The sequence below is a fragment of the Strix uralensis genome, chromosome 28 (genome assembly GCF_047716275.1).
Source record: "Strix uralensis isolate ZFMK-TIS-50842 chromosome 28, bStrUra1, whole genome shotgun sequence".
NCBI lineage: Eukaryota > Metazoa > Chordata > Aves > Strigiformes > Strigidae > Strix > Strix uralensis.
This window is the reverse complement of record NC_133999.1, coordinates 2,686,910-2,699,772: the sequence shown is the minus strand read 5'-3', so window position 1 is coordinate 2,699,772 and position 12,863 is coordinate 2,686,910. Positions and strand designations below refer to the sequence as shown.

At 50.2% G+C, this 12,863-nt stretch overlaps 1 protein-coding gene across 4 annotated transcripts in view; it reads right to left on the bottom strand.

The window, feature by feature from the left end:
- PPP3CC (protein phosphatase 3 catalytic subunit gamma) overlaps window positions 1–12,863 on the bottom strand; it is a 34,924-nt gene that overhangs the window by 17,707 nt on the left and 4,354 nt on the right. For all 4 annotated transcript variants that reach the window (XM_074852077.1, XM_074852078.1, XM_074852074.1 and 1 more), the window contains exons 2-3: window positions 1,258–1,455; window positions 834–958 (exon numbers count right to left, since the gene is read on the bottom strand). In XM_074852077.1, the coding sequence (XP_074708178.1) occupies window positions 834–958; window positions 1,258–1,455 (323 nt within the window). The remainder of the gene's footprint in view (window positions 1–833; window positions 959–1,257; window positions 1,456–12,863) is intronic.

Below are 12,863 nucleotides of genomic sequence, written 5' to 3'. Positions count from 1 at the left end.
GGCTCTGCCTCTGCGAAACCAGACGGCTGCAATCTCTCTTGAGGTTTAGCAGCATTTGCTACCAGCTCTCCCCTCCCGCCTGCTCTGTCGCTCACGGGTCTTCAGCGAGCCAGCAGCAGCCACGGGGACCCATTGATTACTTTGCCCTTTAAGACCAACCATTCCCCCATCCTCGGGTTGGTGACACCCCACAGAGGACGCCTGCTGTCTGTAAGGTGACAGCGTTATGGGGACAAGGCAGGTTGTCACAGGGGCACAGCGTGGCCAGCGACACAATTCATGTCTCGGCACTAAGCTCGTGGGTCACGGCGAGATGTACAACAGCCCAGGTGATTTATTACTCCTCTCTGCTGACCCCATCTCTGGCACTGCAAGGTGGATGCTTTCAGGGGGACAGTAGGGAAGCAGTGACTCAGTAGTGTAGCGCTTTCTTTTCCCTGCTAAGCTGAATCCTGCAAGTTTTTAAACATTTGCTTCCCACTGCCTGGTAGGATCCTGTTGCCTGCAACATACAATCAAGTCTCCCTCTTGTAGCTGTCAGTCAGGGGAACAAGTGATATTAAAACTCCAGTTCAGAAGCCAGAATTCAGTCATTAACCCCACTGCTGCTGTTTTAACTCTGTCACTGAGTGAGGATCCAATTCAAAATCATGACATTTGGACATCACTTTTCTGCCAAAAATCATACTGTAAGTTATCTACAACATAACATGTTCCTCCTTGCATGCAAAACTAGAGCATAAAATCCAGCACAAGAGAGGTCTGTACTTGCTAGTTTAGTTCAACGCTTTCGGTTAGGTTAGTCCTAGCACCCACAGGCTCAGCTTTGTCACCTCTATACTGAAGTAGCCTCTGTCCACGTAGTCTCCCAGGAAGAGGTAGCGGGTGTTATTGGGTGATCCTCCAACTTCAAACAACTTCATCAGGTCAAAAAACTGCCCATGAATGTCACCGCACACTAGGGGAGGAAGAACAGCACAAAAGAGGGACAGAATTACACGCTAAGAAAAGAAAGGTCGTGACAGCAACAAGGAGCATAGCGTGGCTGTGCTCTGACCCAAGCCACCCCTGCTTTACATCCAGCTTCTGCAAAGATGTACTCGATCTACACCAGCAAAATCCTCTCTTCTGAGAGTTCAGGCAATTTAAAAAAACCTTGCTGATGGAAGGAACACAGCAGAAAACCTGCTACTTCAGGCAGCTCGTGTTTCCTAGATGGCTCTTATTTAGGACTCCAGCCGCCGACAGCTCTCTGACCTGTGATCGGAGCCTCCACTTCAATCATTGTCTTCTCGTGCCTAAGGATGGCAGCCCCATCGTTGATGATCTTCAGCGCCGCATCCTCTTCCAGGCGTCCTTCCTTTACCAAGTGGCTCTTCAAGACGTCAAGCCTAGGCTTCCCATCCTCAAACACCTCCTTCAGAGTGAGCCGCTGCGTGGGAGGAAACGGGACAGCTGGAAATGGAAGTGAAGAAGTTAGCAACACGTCTCTTTTCGGGGGGAAAAGAATTACAGTCTTTTCAGCAGGAGGCTTTCGTTCCAAGCCTCAAGACGAGCACACACTCAGAAACATACTTTCACTGAAATTATGCTCTCAAATACCGAAAGAAGAAAAGCTCTGCTGCCAGAGCAGCTGAATACACCCCTCAGCATGTTTAAAAAGCCACCGTATGCAGACTAAATGCCATATGTATCCGCAGAAAATGCGGGCACCAAAGCTGTCTCCTAATTCGGTGGGGATAGTTGTCATCGTAATGTTGCACTAAAACAGGACCGCACGCAAATATCAGCAAAAGCAGGAGAAAAACACACCGGTTCCCAGGAACCAGCAATTAAGGTGGGAGGACCAATATGTAAAATTCTCACTTATCAGGAAACTGCACGTACCGGGCAAAGCAGAAGTTGCCTTTGTCAGGCAACAGCCTCGCACCTCTCAGTACGGGCCCCTTCAAAAAGCGTAACCCCAAGCTTAGTAATTGGTAAATCCTGATGGAATCCAACATTTAAGGCAAGTTAAGGCCTCATCTATTTGTAACACATGCCCTGGTTTTTAACTCTAAATAGAAAAACACCCCATCAAAAGCCATTATTATTATTATTTTCATGCTAGGCAATTGTATTATTTGTGAGAAGGTGTAGCAGAAAGGAAACATATAAAAAAAATAATAGTTACAAGTGAGAACCATCTGACTTCCTTAGCTACCTTCTCCTGGGCCTGGCTCATTTAAAGAAGAAAAAGATGGAGAATACATGAGCCCTGAATAATATTTAGAGGCTTGATTCAAAATAAATTGCAGGAAGGAGCCCTGGGTGTTTGGGAAAAAGAGGAAAACTGGAAGTAAAATCCTGTCAAACAGCCCCAAAAGTGCGGCCCAGCTGCCAGCAGCTCCTGTGCCCCACGGAGGAATTTGCACCTCACGGCAGCGATGCAGCGCAGGGATCGTCTCGGGTCCTGGAGCCCGTTTGCTTCTCAAAACATCTCCAATAACCAGCGTCTCCTCAGCCCGCTGGGTTCAGCCCTGTCAACACCCCCAGGTGACAGCAGGACCAAAGCCATGCGGACCAAGGCCTGCCAAGGGAGCGATCCTGCAGTACGGACGAGATGCTGGGATGACTTTTGCTTTGGGGTGCTCCCTGGGGTGCTGCACGCTCACAGCCCCCCCCCAAAAAAAGCCTCTTACCCAGGGTGGGTGCCGCGGGGAGCTGCCGCTCGCCCTCCCGCCCGCAGGGACGGGGCACACCTCTGCAAAAACTCTTGCACTGTCCGTAAGACCTCGGGCAGCTGGACAGACCGCCTGGTCTTTGCTGGGCATCGCCCAGACTACCCCAAAATTTGGAAGGCAAATGGGCCTTTTACAGCCATTTTAATGATTCTGGTGCCAGCCTGCTTCTGAGTAAGCAGTGCCTCCAACACACCCCGCGTGTAACGAAACCCACTCACTAGATAATGTACCATCGCTTCCACATCTCCCGCTTCTGATGCGATCGTGTCATGCGGTGAAAGACAGATTTGCACTTAACTGTAATCCAGCTAGAGCAGAAAAATATCTGATATGCAAATGAGGTTGATGTCCTTACCCATCACCCAGTAAAGGCGTCCCATATGCCAAAGCATGTTGAATTTAACAGGCAAAGCGATAGTGCTGGTCAAATAATACAGTGATGCAACCGATCTCTTTTAAATGCAAATAGAGCAGCTATTTAGCTCGGAAACCCAGGGGCCAGAGCAAAAAAGCAGAGAGGCAGCACAAGAGATTCTTTGCAGCTGAACATCAATTTTCAAATCATGTGAAATGTAGGACAGAGGAGAACGGGAGCGGATATAATGAAAGGGGAGCCGGTGTCTGCAATAAGGTGGCCCCTCTTTCATCGGTGGCTTTGGAAGTTTTGCTCTGCTGGGTACTCGCTAAGTGCCCTGCGTGCCTTGAACGGGCCAGGACACACGCAGCGCCTTCCCCTCAGAGCCGCCAATTAAAGAGGTTTAAGCGAGACCCCTGCTTATACCAACACAGGCTGGACAACATTTTTTTACTGCATACATAGCTCATCTCTACAGCCAAAAGGAAAAAAAAAAAAAAAAAAAAAAGACACCCCTCTGGTTACCAATGAAAACCTCAACATTTGGCAGAATTTGGCATATTTTCCCCCCCTCCCCACACTCTCTGGACCCGTGTAAGGACGGCAGCGTTTGCGCTGCAGGAGGAGGCAGAGGGAAGCTGCAGGTCTGACACGAATAGGTTCAGCTGGAACGAGGGAGGCTAAAAGGAGTTGGGGGGAAATGTGGGCACGGGACTCGGAGCGAGGGGCAAGGGAGGCTCTGGGACTCGCTGCCATTAAGGGACTGGAAAACGATTTGTAAGTACTTCGACAAACTGGGCAGTTGTCCTAGCATCTGCCATCTGACTCCAAGGGAAGCCAGAGAGCGCTTGAAGGTCAAACGATTTATAAGGAAGAAAACAGAGAAACAGGAACAGCTCAGCACCATATTCCCTGTCATCCCAGGCCTTCAAACTGACTCCAGAGCCACAGAAGCTGGCACTGAAAGCTTAATGGAGATGGCATGCGACCACAAGAGCAGTACTGCCCGTCACACAACTCGGAGAGACCCCTGAAAAGCTCCTGGCATGGTCTGCTTTGCCTTTTCTTGGTAGCCCTAGTGAGCGGAGTTATGCAAGATAAAATACGAGGCTACACCGATGCGAGCAGCCAAGAACTTTTATGTAAGTTCCCTCGCTGGCTTTGCACGGCTCCACTCCCACAAGGAGCTGGGCACGATAAGGAACCGGCTTCTCCTCTGCCAAGCTGCAGCAGCATGGAGGCACAGGGAGAAAAACCTGCTCCAGAGATGCCAGAGAGACCAGCACCATCCTGGGGATGCACACACACAGCAAAGACCTACTCCACGTCGCCTGTTTTCTACTCGCTATGCTTCCTGCTAACCCACCCCCCACCAAAAAAAAAAAAAAAAGACTTCTCAGTTCCCCGAGCTGGTTGTGCAGCGCCGGAGCTGAGACGCTTGTGCCGCGACACACCCAGAGCTGTTGGGTGCTGCAAAAACTTCGTGGGGGCTGCGTGAAAAAAATCCTCCACGTACCAGCGAGACGCGAGAAGCACCCACTGGAGCCCCAGTGCTGGGAAAACCAAAACCCAGTGATCCAGCGGGGGATGAGGATGAGTACTTAAGTAATTAGTGTTGTCAAAGCAAGTAATCCTGTTAGCCAGCATAACTTGTGTAAGGGTTTTAGGCCACTCGGCGGTTATCTGATGCACAAACATCCATTTTTTTTTTCTTCAAGATCTCAATTTTATCCTGATTAACGCTCAGTTCTGTTGGAGTGACCAGCATGGCAGGAGGGTGCTGAGAACGGGGGCTCCTCACTGACAGCGGGAGCAGCGCCGGCGCAGCAAAAGCTGACTCGAAATTTCATTCCCCCAGGGCACTGAGAAGGGTGGAAGAGTCTTGTCCACTTCCTGCTCTTGTCTGCAAAATGGGGAAATAACTCCTTATCTCACAGAGTGCCCAAGCAGCACAAAGCGCTAAGCTCGCCCTCAGAGCCAGCACTGCCCACAGCCAATAATTAACGAAAACGATGGATAAAACATTCACAACAGGGCGAGCAGCAAACGCTGTGATCTTCGGCTCATCTTGCCTTTGTATACAAAAACCACGTGCTGCAGCCAGTCTAAATAACAAAATCTTTAGGTCTGGGACTTATAATTTTGCAAGGGCATCAAAAGGCACTCTGTAGGTTGCTCCTGAGAAAAGACCACAATCCCCACTCTGACAGGACACACGCCGCCCGCTAAACCACCAACCAAAGGACACAAATGCCAGCGAACTCTGGAGGGGTATAATGGATTAAAAGGTCGGCTGTGCTCAAGGGACTTCAGTAAAACGAAGAGGGTAGGGATCTCTTTGCTAGACTGTGGCGCAAGACTCCATCTGCTGCAAAATTAACACAGATTTTATTTGCTAGTCCAGGAGCAAGAGGGTACTGGCAGCACTCTGAGAGGACATGGATAGTTAAGGATGGGACTTTGACAAAAAGCTGCTTCTCTACCAACTCTACAAACCCAGAGCACCACAGCCCCTCGGTACAAAAAGACTATATTCCTCCAGGAGAAAAGCATGAGTTGCGTTTCTACATCTGTACTTAAGCTGTGCCCCTATTAAGCTTCATCACAGCTCTTCCAGCATGGATCGGGTCAGACCACGTAATCCCTCGCCCATCTTCGTAAGAGCGGTTGAAACCAAGCAAAGATCCTCTCCTCCCAGGACTGGAGGCAGTAGCAGCAGACAGAGCAGGGCTGAGCCATCCACACCTCCAGAAAGAGCCAGTGCCATGGAAGAGAAAACAAAGTGATGCTCAAATTATTGTTTATATAGCCGAGAGTCCCTTGGATGACTGTACAAAGCAACAAAGCCAGATTCATTACTGAAAAAGGAGCAAGTGCTACTTGCCTGAAGAGGCAGCTGCAGCAAAACTCAAGTTTGTTCCCCGAGTGGTCGGGTCTCGAAGGAGAAGGAAGTGTCCTCTCACAATGGGGCATGTGGGGCTTCAAGCCCAAAAAATCACCCATGCTCAGTAACAAACTTGAGGGAGATTTCTCTGCAACTCTTGACACCCGCCTGGGAGTGAATCTGAAGGGCACTGAATGCAACAGCCCCTTTCCCTGCTTGCTCCTCATCAAATGGTATTACAGATCGATAGTTGAACAGATGGTTACAGATGCACTTCGGGGAGAAAAAAAGTACATTTTGGGCATTCTGAAGCAGCCAGCACAGCTCAGTCAAAACTAAGCACAAGTAAAAGCTGTCTTTTCTTATGCTCAGACACACACGGAAGGTACTAACAGCTTCCCATCACCACGCCCTCTCCACCTGCGCTGGAAGGCATCTGAAATATGTGACTGACGTTCGGCGAAGGGTTTGACGATCAGGGATGACAGACGTCCATCTGCCACCACCCAGATCTGGCCGCCGAGGAAGCCGGACCCGGCTGTCAAAGGTAGAAACGTTCACAGGGAAAAGTCTGCACGGGAGCCATCCGTACCTGCTTTCAAAGGCGGAGAGAAAGCTGCCTCCTGTGCGGAGCTGTGCAGAGCATGAGCAGCAGGTCAGTTTTGGCGTTTTTTTTTTTTTTTCTTCCCCAATTTCCAAATAGCCCAATGATATTTTTATCAGACGTTTCTATTCCCATTCACACCTAACCTACATTTGTCTATTCAAAGCTGAGTCCAGAGCTCAAACAGAGCCAGCTAAGAGGCAATAATCTGGAGAAGTTCAGCAACGAAAGGCAACAGCAATGCCATTTTGTGCTTGCAGAAGGCTTAAGTCTCAGGATCGTGCAGAGCTTTCACAGTCATTAACGGGGAACAAAACCTTGAAGGCAAGTGATGGATGCCACCGTTACCTACAGCAACGCTCTAGCCAACCTGCTTCAGTGCTTCTCTAGGAGGGGGTCCAGCCCAAAAGCAAGGATGGGTTGAACCTCAGCAGCTACAGTGAGCCTGTCAAATTCAAACTTGCTGTTATTTATTAATATTTATTAGCAACTACCCAATTTTTCCATGGAACAATCTTTATTTTCTTGAAATCATGAACCATACAAATTTCTGGTCATAAAATGCGGAGATGTCTTTGCTTTAAGAATCCCTGTGCTGGTTTGCATGCCGGTTTCCCTCCCCCGGGCCGCCTCAGGGCAAGTTTACATGAAAGCCTGCAAAAACAGATGTATGCTCGATACCAATTTTTCAAAGCCTGGACCAAGACCTGACAAATAATCTGTGTCATTTTTCAGTCTGAAGCAGTGCTGGCACAGGTGCCCTGACCCTGCGATGTCAGGGAACTACTGCTCTCTCCAGCTACAGGAGCTACGTGGAGGCAAAGCGAGCATGAAGTGGAGCAATATATAGCCTCCTACCACCTGAGAAAATAAGTAACTTCTGCCCTTGCCACCGGATTGTGCTGACATAAACAACAGTAATATCTCAGAAGAGTCACCAAGTAAAGCAAACACCTTCCTTGCACAAATGCAGCGAGAGCCAGAAACATGACTATGGCCATTTCTGTCTGCCCCCCGCCAAACTTTTGTGTGTTCTTTCCAATCTTCCAAGGGCAGCAATTTTCTTTTCTTGCTATGAGTAAGAAACCCCATATTTCAGAAGCTCCGAAGGCTCACAAATGGAGAGAAGAAAAAAAAAAAAAGAGTTTTTTTTCTCACCCCTGGAAGAGCTGCAGGAGGACCCAGCCCTGCACACAGCTCCTGTGCTGAGCATCAGCCAAACCCATCACACTCTCTGTTAACGGGGCCGATGTGGCATCAAGACTCTGGGCATCTTCCTCATTCATTTTGCAAGTCCCACTGAGTGGCAGCTCCTTCAAATACAGAGGACCATTAAATGCAGTTCACAACGCCCTAGTTTTATCCAAAACTAGGGAGAGGTGTGCTGCTGGAGCCGACGCTGGCCACCCAGTGTGCAACTGGTATAGAGAGCTCGCTCTGATCTTTACCTCGAGCCAGATTCCCTTTTGTAGGACAACCAGAATATCTCCTCACAATAACCCTAAAAATATCTGTATTGTACGTTGAATTCTATCAAGCTGAATGATTTCTTCGAAGGGGGAGAGACACAGTCATCACGACACTAGAGTTGAGCGAAACTGAGAAAGACTAAATCAACTGAACTGTTCCCATCAGCAAATCTGTCTTTACCTTATCAACTACCTTGCAGTCATCCAAGGAGTAACACCCGAATTTTGAGGCCACATTGACTTTCGGTTACTAGATTCTGGCGCACACAGCCTGTGCAGAAGCCAGGTGCGTTTCATTCCAAAAAAAGCAAGCGACAGTCCTGTGCATCAAAATGCAAATACAAACACAATGTGTGTCAAACGAGCATAACCCAGGCCACGCTTAGAGTTCCCACAGACCGGCAGAAATACTAAGTGCAAAGCCAAGAGGCTAGAAAACCATGAAAGCTACCTAAATCGAAGTCCACCTGTGCGTTTCGGAAGCCAGACAGTTTCTGAAACCTTATAGCTATCTGAACTGTGCTCACGGACTCCTAAAAACTTTAATCAGGGAAGGAGCTGATTATCCTTAAACTGTTCTGCTGGCAAAACATCTAGCACAGACAGTAAATAGTGTTATCAGGCTAGGAAAAGAAAGAAAAGGTGCCTTTGCCAAAGTAAACTGCGGCTACTCAAGGAGGATTCACCAACAGAGCTGTGTGCCAAGGTTTGCCACGGTAGGCAAGCCCAGAGGCAGCTACGATGGCCCCTGGCCGGGCTGCTGACCCGCGAGGTGGAGCTGGCACTCTGCTCCCTTGCCACGCTCCTTCAAGGAGCTGGGCAAGATTAAAACCGGAGTATTTAATTAGAACAGAAGCGACTTAAGACTGTCACCGCACATCAGCCGCCCAGCTCTCAGCCAGCAGAGCCACCCGCAAAGCTTTCCCCCCGTCAATCGGCTCTTCACGCCGGGGTTCCTGCCCCGCCACCAAAAACGAAGCCGAACCTCGGCCAGGACCGTGCTCTTGCCAAAGTGCTCTGCGGCTCAGAGACGGTCTCGAAAATACCCTCGGTGGACACTGACTTTCCTCAGCCTCCTCGGGAGCGATGCAGATGTTCAAATCGTACTTGCTTGCAAGGTCCGTCGAGTTCCCAGCACCCGCATCGCTGTGCGTAGGTCCCTCCCTTAATGACCAGCACTGATGCGGATTTGCCTGGGATTGTCATTGAGACAATCTGTCTGGAGCCAAGTCCTCTGCCGGGGACACAGGCTCCTTACATCACTGAGTGCCAACTCACCAGCTACTGTCAAGGAGAGCACATAAGCCTTCAATACCAGCCTGACAAAATACCTCTTTTGAGACCCTCAAGCTCTACAGACTTTCCAGCAGTTAAAAATATACGTATTCCTACGAAATAACCACTCAACAGTTGACCCACAGCAAACCCGGCGTCTTCCTCTCAATAGGTCCATTGGTGGGACGGTCTCTCAGCCGACTCGAGGCGGTCCCTGCTAAGCTTGAGGGGAAAAGGAAAAAGGAAAAGAAAAAGGCCAAGGTCTACAGCAAACAGCTGCAGCTACTTAAAAAAAAGTGAGCTCACCAAAGGAGACGGGAGGGGATTCCTAGATGTCAGCAGGCAGGGAAATTCAGCACCTGTTTCACAAGGTTAGCAAGCTGCCAGCGCGTCCACTAATAGATCATTAATACAGGAACAGCGGGGTCTTTGTGTCAAAGGCAAATCCCCCACCTGCTGGCAAATGTAAATCTGACCCCACCGCCGGCAGCGGCAGGGCCGGGGCGGGGGGGCTGGCCACGATTTTAAAGCGACTTTGAGCAGACACAATTTCGCACGTTGTGTATTTTCTCGCTCAGGATGACGTTGCGGGCAGCAATCGGCTGCTCCGTATGGGAAACCTTAAGCAAAGAGCCCCCAGAACCGCTCCCGCTGGAGCCCAAGCGCCGCGGTGGGAGCAGGCAGAGCCCAGCCTGCAGGTCCGTGGAGAAGCGACTGTTCCTTTGCATCCAGCCAAAGGCGGTCACATCGTCAATAAACGAGAACTCGAGCGCTTGCCATCACCACTGCAGCAAGAAGAGACCCATTCACACACAACAGGGGTCTCGGTTTCCCTTCTCAAGCCAAGCTGCATTCGCCCTGGATGAAAGTAGCGCTGGTTAAAGCATTTCTTGCAAGGTGCTCACTCCAATGTTCGACATTTATACCCACACATCGCCTTATAACCACACAGAGGTGCAGACGGTCTGAAGGGAGCTGCAAACTAATTAAAATCTTCCCAGTGGCCACACTGGAGACGAGCCAGAGCAGTTTTCTTGCAAACCAAAAAGTAGCCCAATAAATGGGCTAAATAAGTTCTAGCAATGCTTTCAGAGCAGCTTCAGAGACCTGCACGTGCCAGGGACCGAGCTCGATGACAGGAGCCCCCAGTTATTGCTGAACCAGCAAAACCAGCCCTCTGTGCTGCGGGTCAGGGTCTTCCTCCGGGAAACCTCTGCGATACGCATCCAAGGCATCACCTTTGGGCTAATCCTCCCACTGCTGTTTGAGAAGCCATTTTACCACGTTCGCTACACCTCAGCAACTGATAAAAGGGAGTATTTCCTAGAGCAGGTTAGGGAAGTGAAGACTTTTACTGGGATGGCTGTTGACACCACTTCTCCCTGTTCACCTGAAACGCACCCTGAACCGCTTGTCTGACACAGGGGAGATCCTTGCACGCTCTCACCAGATCCAGCTCGCAGCAGGGAAAGCGCTTTAAACCCACGTTTGACAGCCGCCACCATTGCAGAGGTATTCACTGAAGCAGGGGAAGCACTCAGAAGCCAGGAGATTGATGCAGGCTTCTGGAGAGAGAAACCCCCCAAGCCCTCCCACTGCGGCGGACCCCGGCTCCCAGCTGGAAGAGGTCGCGTTACTCAACACGCTCACATCCACCTCTGCTCCTCATGGAAACACAGCGAGATCCTATTAAGGTTTCATAGCTGGAGTTGCTGCAGCTGGAGACAGCAGCGAGGTTTCGCTTCGGAGGCTGGAGGTCTGAAGTCAGAGTGCAGCCCGGATAGCCTGACGCTCCTCCTCCCTGCCAGCAAAAATCTTTAAAAGCTGCACTGAGGTTTCTTTTTGAGCCACCCTCTGCACCCAGGTGCACCCACCCTTCACACTCCACCTCACCTCTGGTCCGTGCCATCCTAACCGGAGGTGCTCCGCATGGCAGAGCTGCTCCCCATCCCTCCCCCTGCCCTACACCAAGCTCCCTGCCCTAAAGGGTTTCCCCAGTACCCTTGACCCGGCTCTCAAGCGTCATCGGGTCGGCACACGCCTCTTTGGCACCACCAGCCTGGCAGACCGGCCTCCAAGAGCCATCCAGAGCCAAGCCTTGCATTATAGGATAACGCTGATGCCTTTACGTAGCCTGTTTCCTCACTCCTGCTGCTTAATGATGTCTAATTCCATTACCATCCAAGACATTAACGCTCTGTACATCTAATAGACACACTCGCCATCCCAACGCAACCCGCAGAGGAGCGCAAGGGATCGAACAGGGATCACCTGGAAAACCAGCCAAGCCGGGAAGGATCCCGGGCTAATATAGGTCTCCAAGGAGTATCTTTAGATTAGCAGGCGGCTCTGCCCCCACCGAGACCCCAGGATTTACCTAAATAGCTCCCTTCATCACAAGCAGCCCAGCGTTCATTGCTATTTTAAGCCAGCACCCTGCCCTACTTCCTAAGGAACAGCCTGCCTTCGCCTGCCCATGCAACCAAACGGGCACCAAAAACAACATTACAGCTAGAGGAGACAAATTCCTCTCAACTCTGCCTTCTTTATTAAATGAAAAATACTATTTCGGCACAGTACCTAGCTAATTGGGGCTCATTTGTTCTAATTGCTGCAGAATGGGCCCTCCAAGCAGCCAGCACAGCCTTGAACGGGGGGGAATGGGATTAACCTTTCACAGCCTGATACCCACAGAGCAGGGAAAGAGGAAAAAACTAGATTAAACACGGCGGGGTCCAGAGGGACACGACCTTCCCTCCTCTCTGTCCTACCTCCAGCACCGATCTAAAGCATCTGGCGTTATTCTCGGAGGAAATAAATAAAAAGACAGCCCAATCTGCTTTCCCTGACGCCTTATCGCAGCTTTCTAAACAGGTTTTAGTAGCCAAGGCTAGCGTTGGGGTGTAGGTTTTGCCACCAGCAGTGGCATTTCTGCTAACGAGCATGGCTACAGAGAGACCTGGCTCTGGGAATTTTCACGCACAAAAAAAAAGGTTCTCCCAGCTCTGTTTGGGGCTGACGAGGGCTACATGAAGCGTATTAGAGCTGAACAGCCTGCATTACCCTAAGACGTTTGCAGAAGTGCCGCTTAGCGCCGCATTTGACTTCTGGTTCATTTTTGGATGAAGTGCCACATGATCTGGCAAAATCAGCACCAATTCTGTAACACCCGGTCTCGGCGCAACCCTAAACCTGCCCCTTTCCCTAGCACATCCCATTTACAAATAACAAAGCATCTTTCCTGCAAGAAAGAGCCCCCAAAAATACCAGGTTCCCGAGAAATTCGGAGAGATCCTATGGGGCTCAGGCTTGAAGGGCTGTCTACACCCAGGGCCTTCTTGAGTTGCTGTATTATGACACAACTTGCTTTTTAGAGATCCCGCCACCACATCTTGACCCTGATGGTATTTGCACTTTTCCTCTGGCACGCCCGAGGTCTGAGAGCATGCACCTTGGCCTTTACCTCCATTTTTAGCCATTTTCACAGCTCTTTCTCCCCCCCCCCCGCCTCAAGTATCCCTTATTACCTATAAAATGGCAACGCTAAACCAGA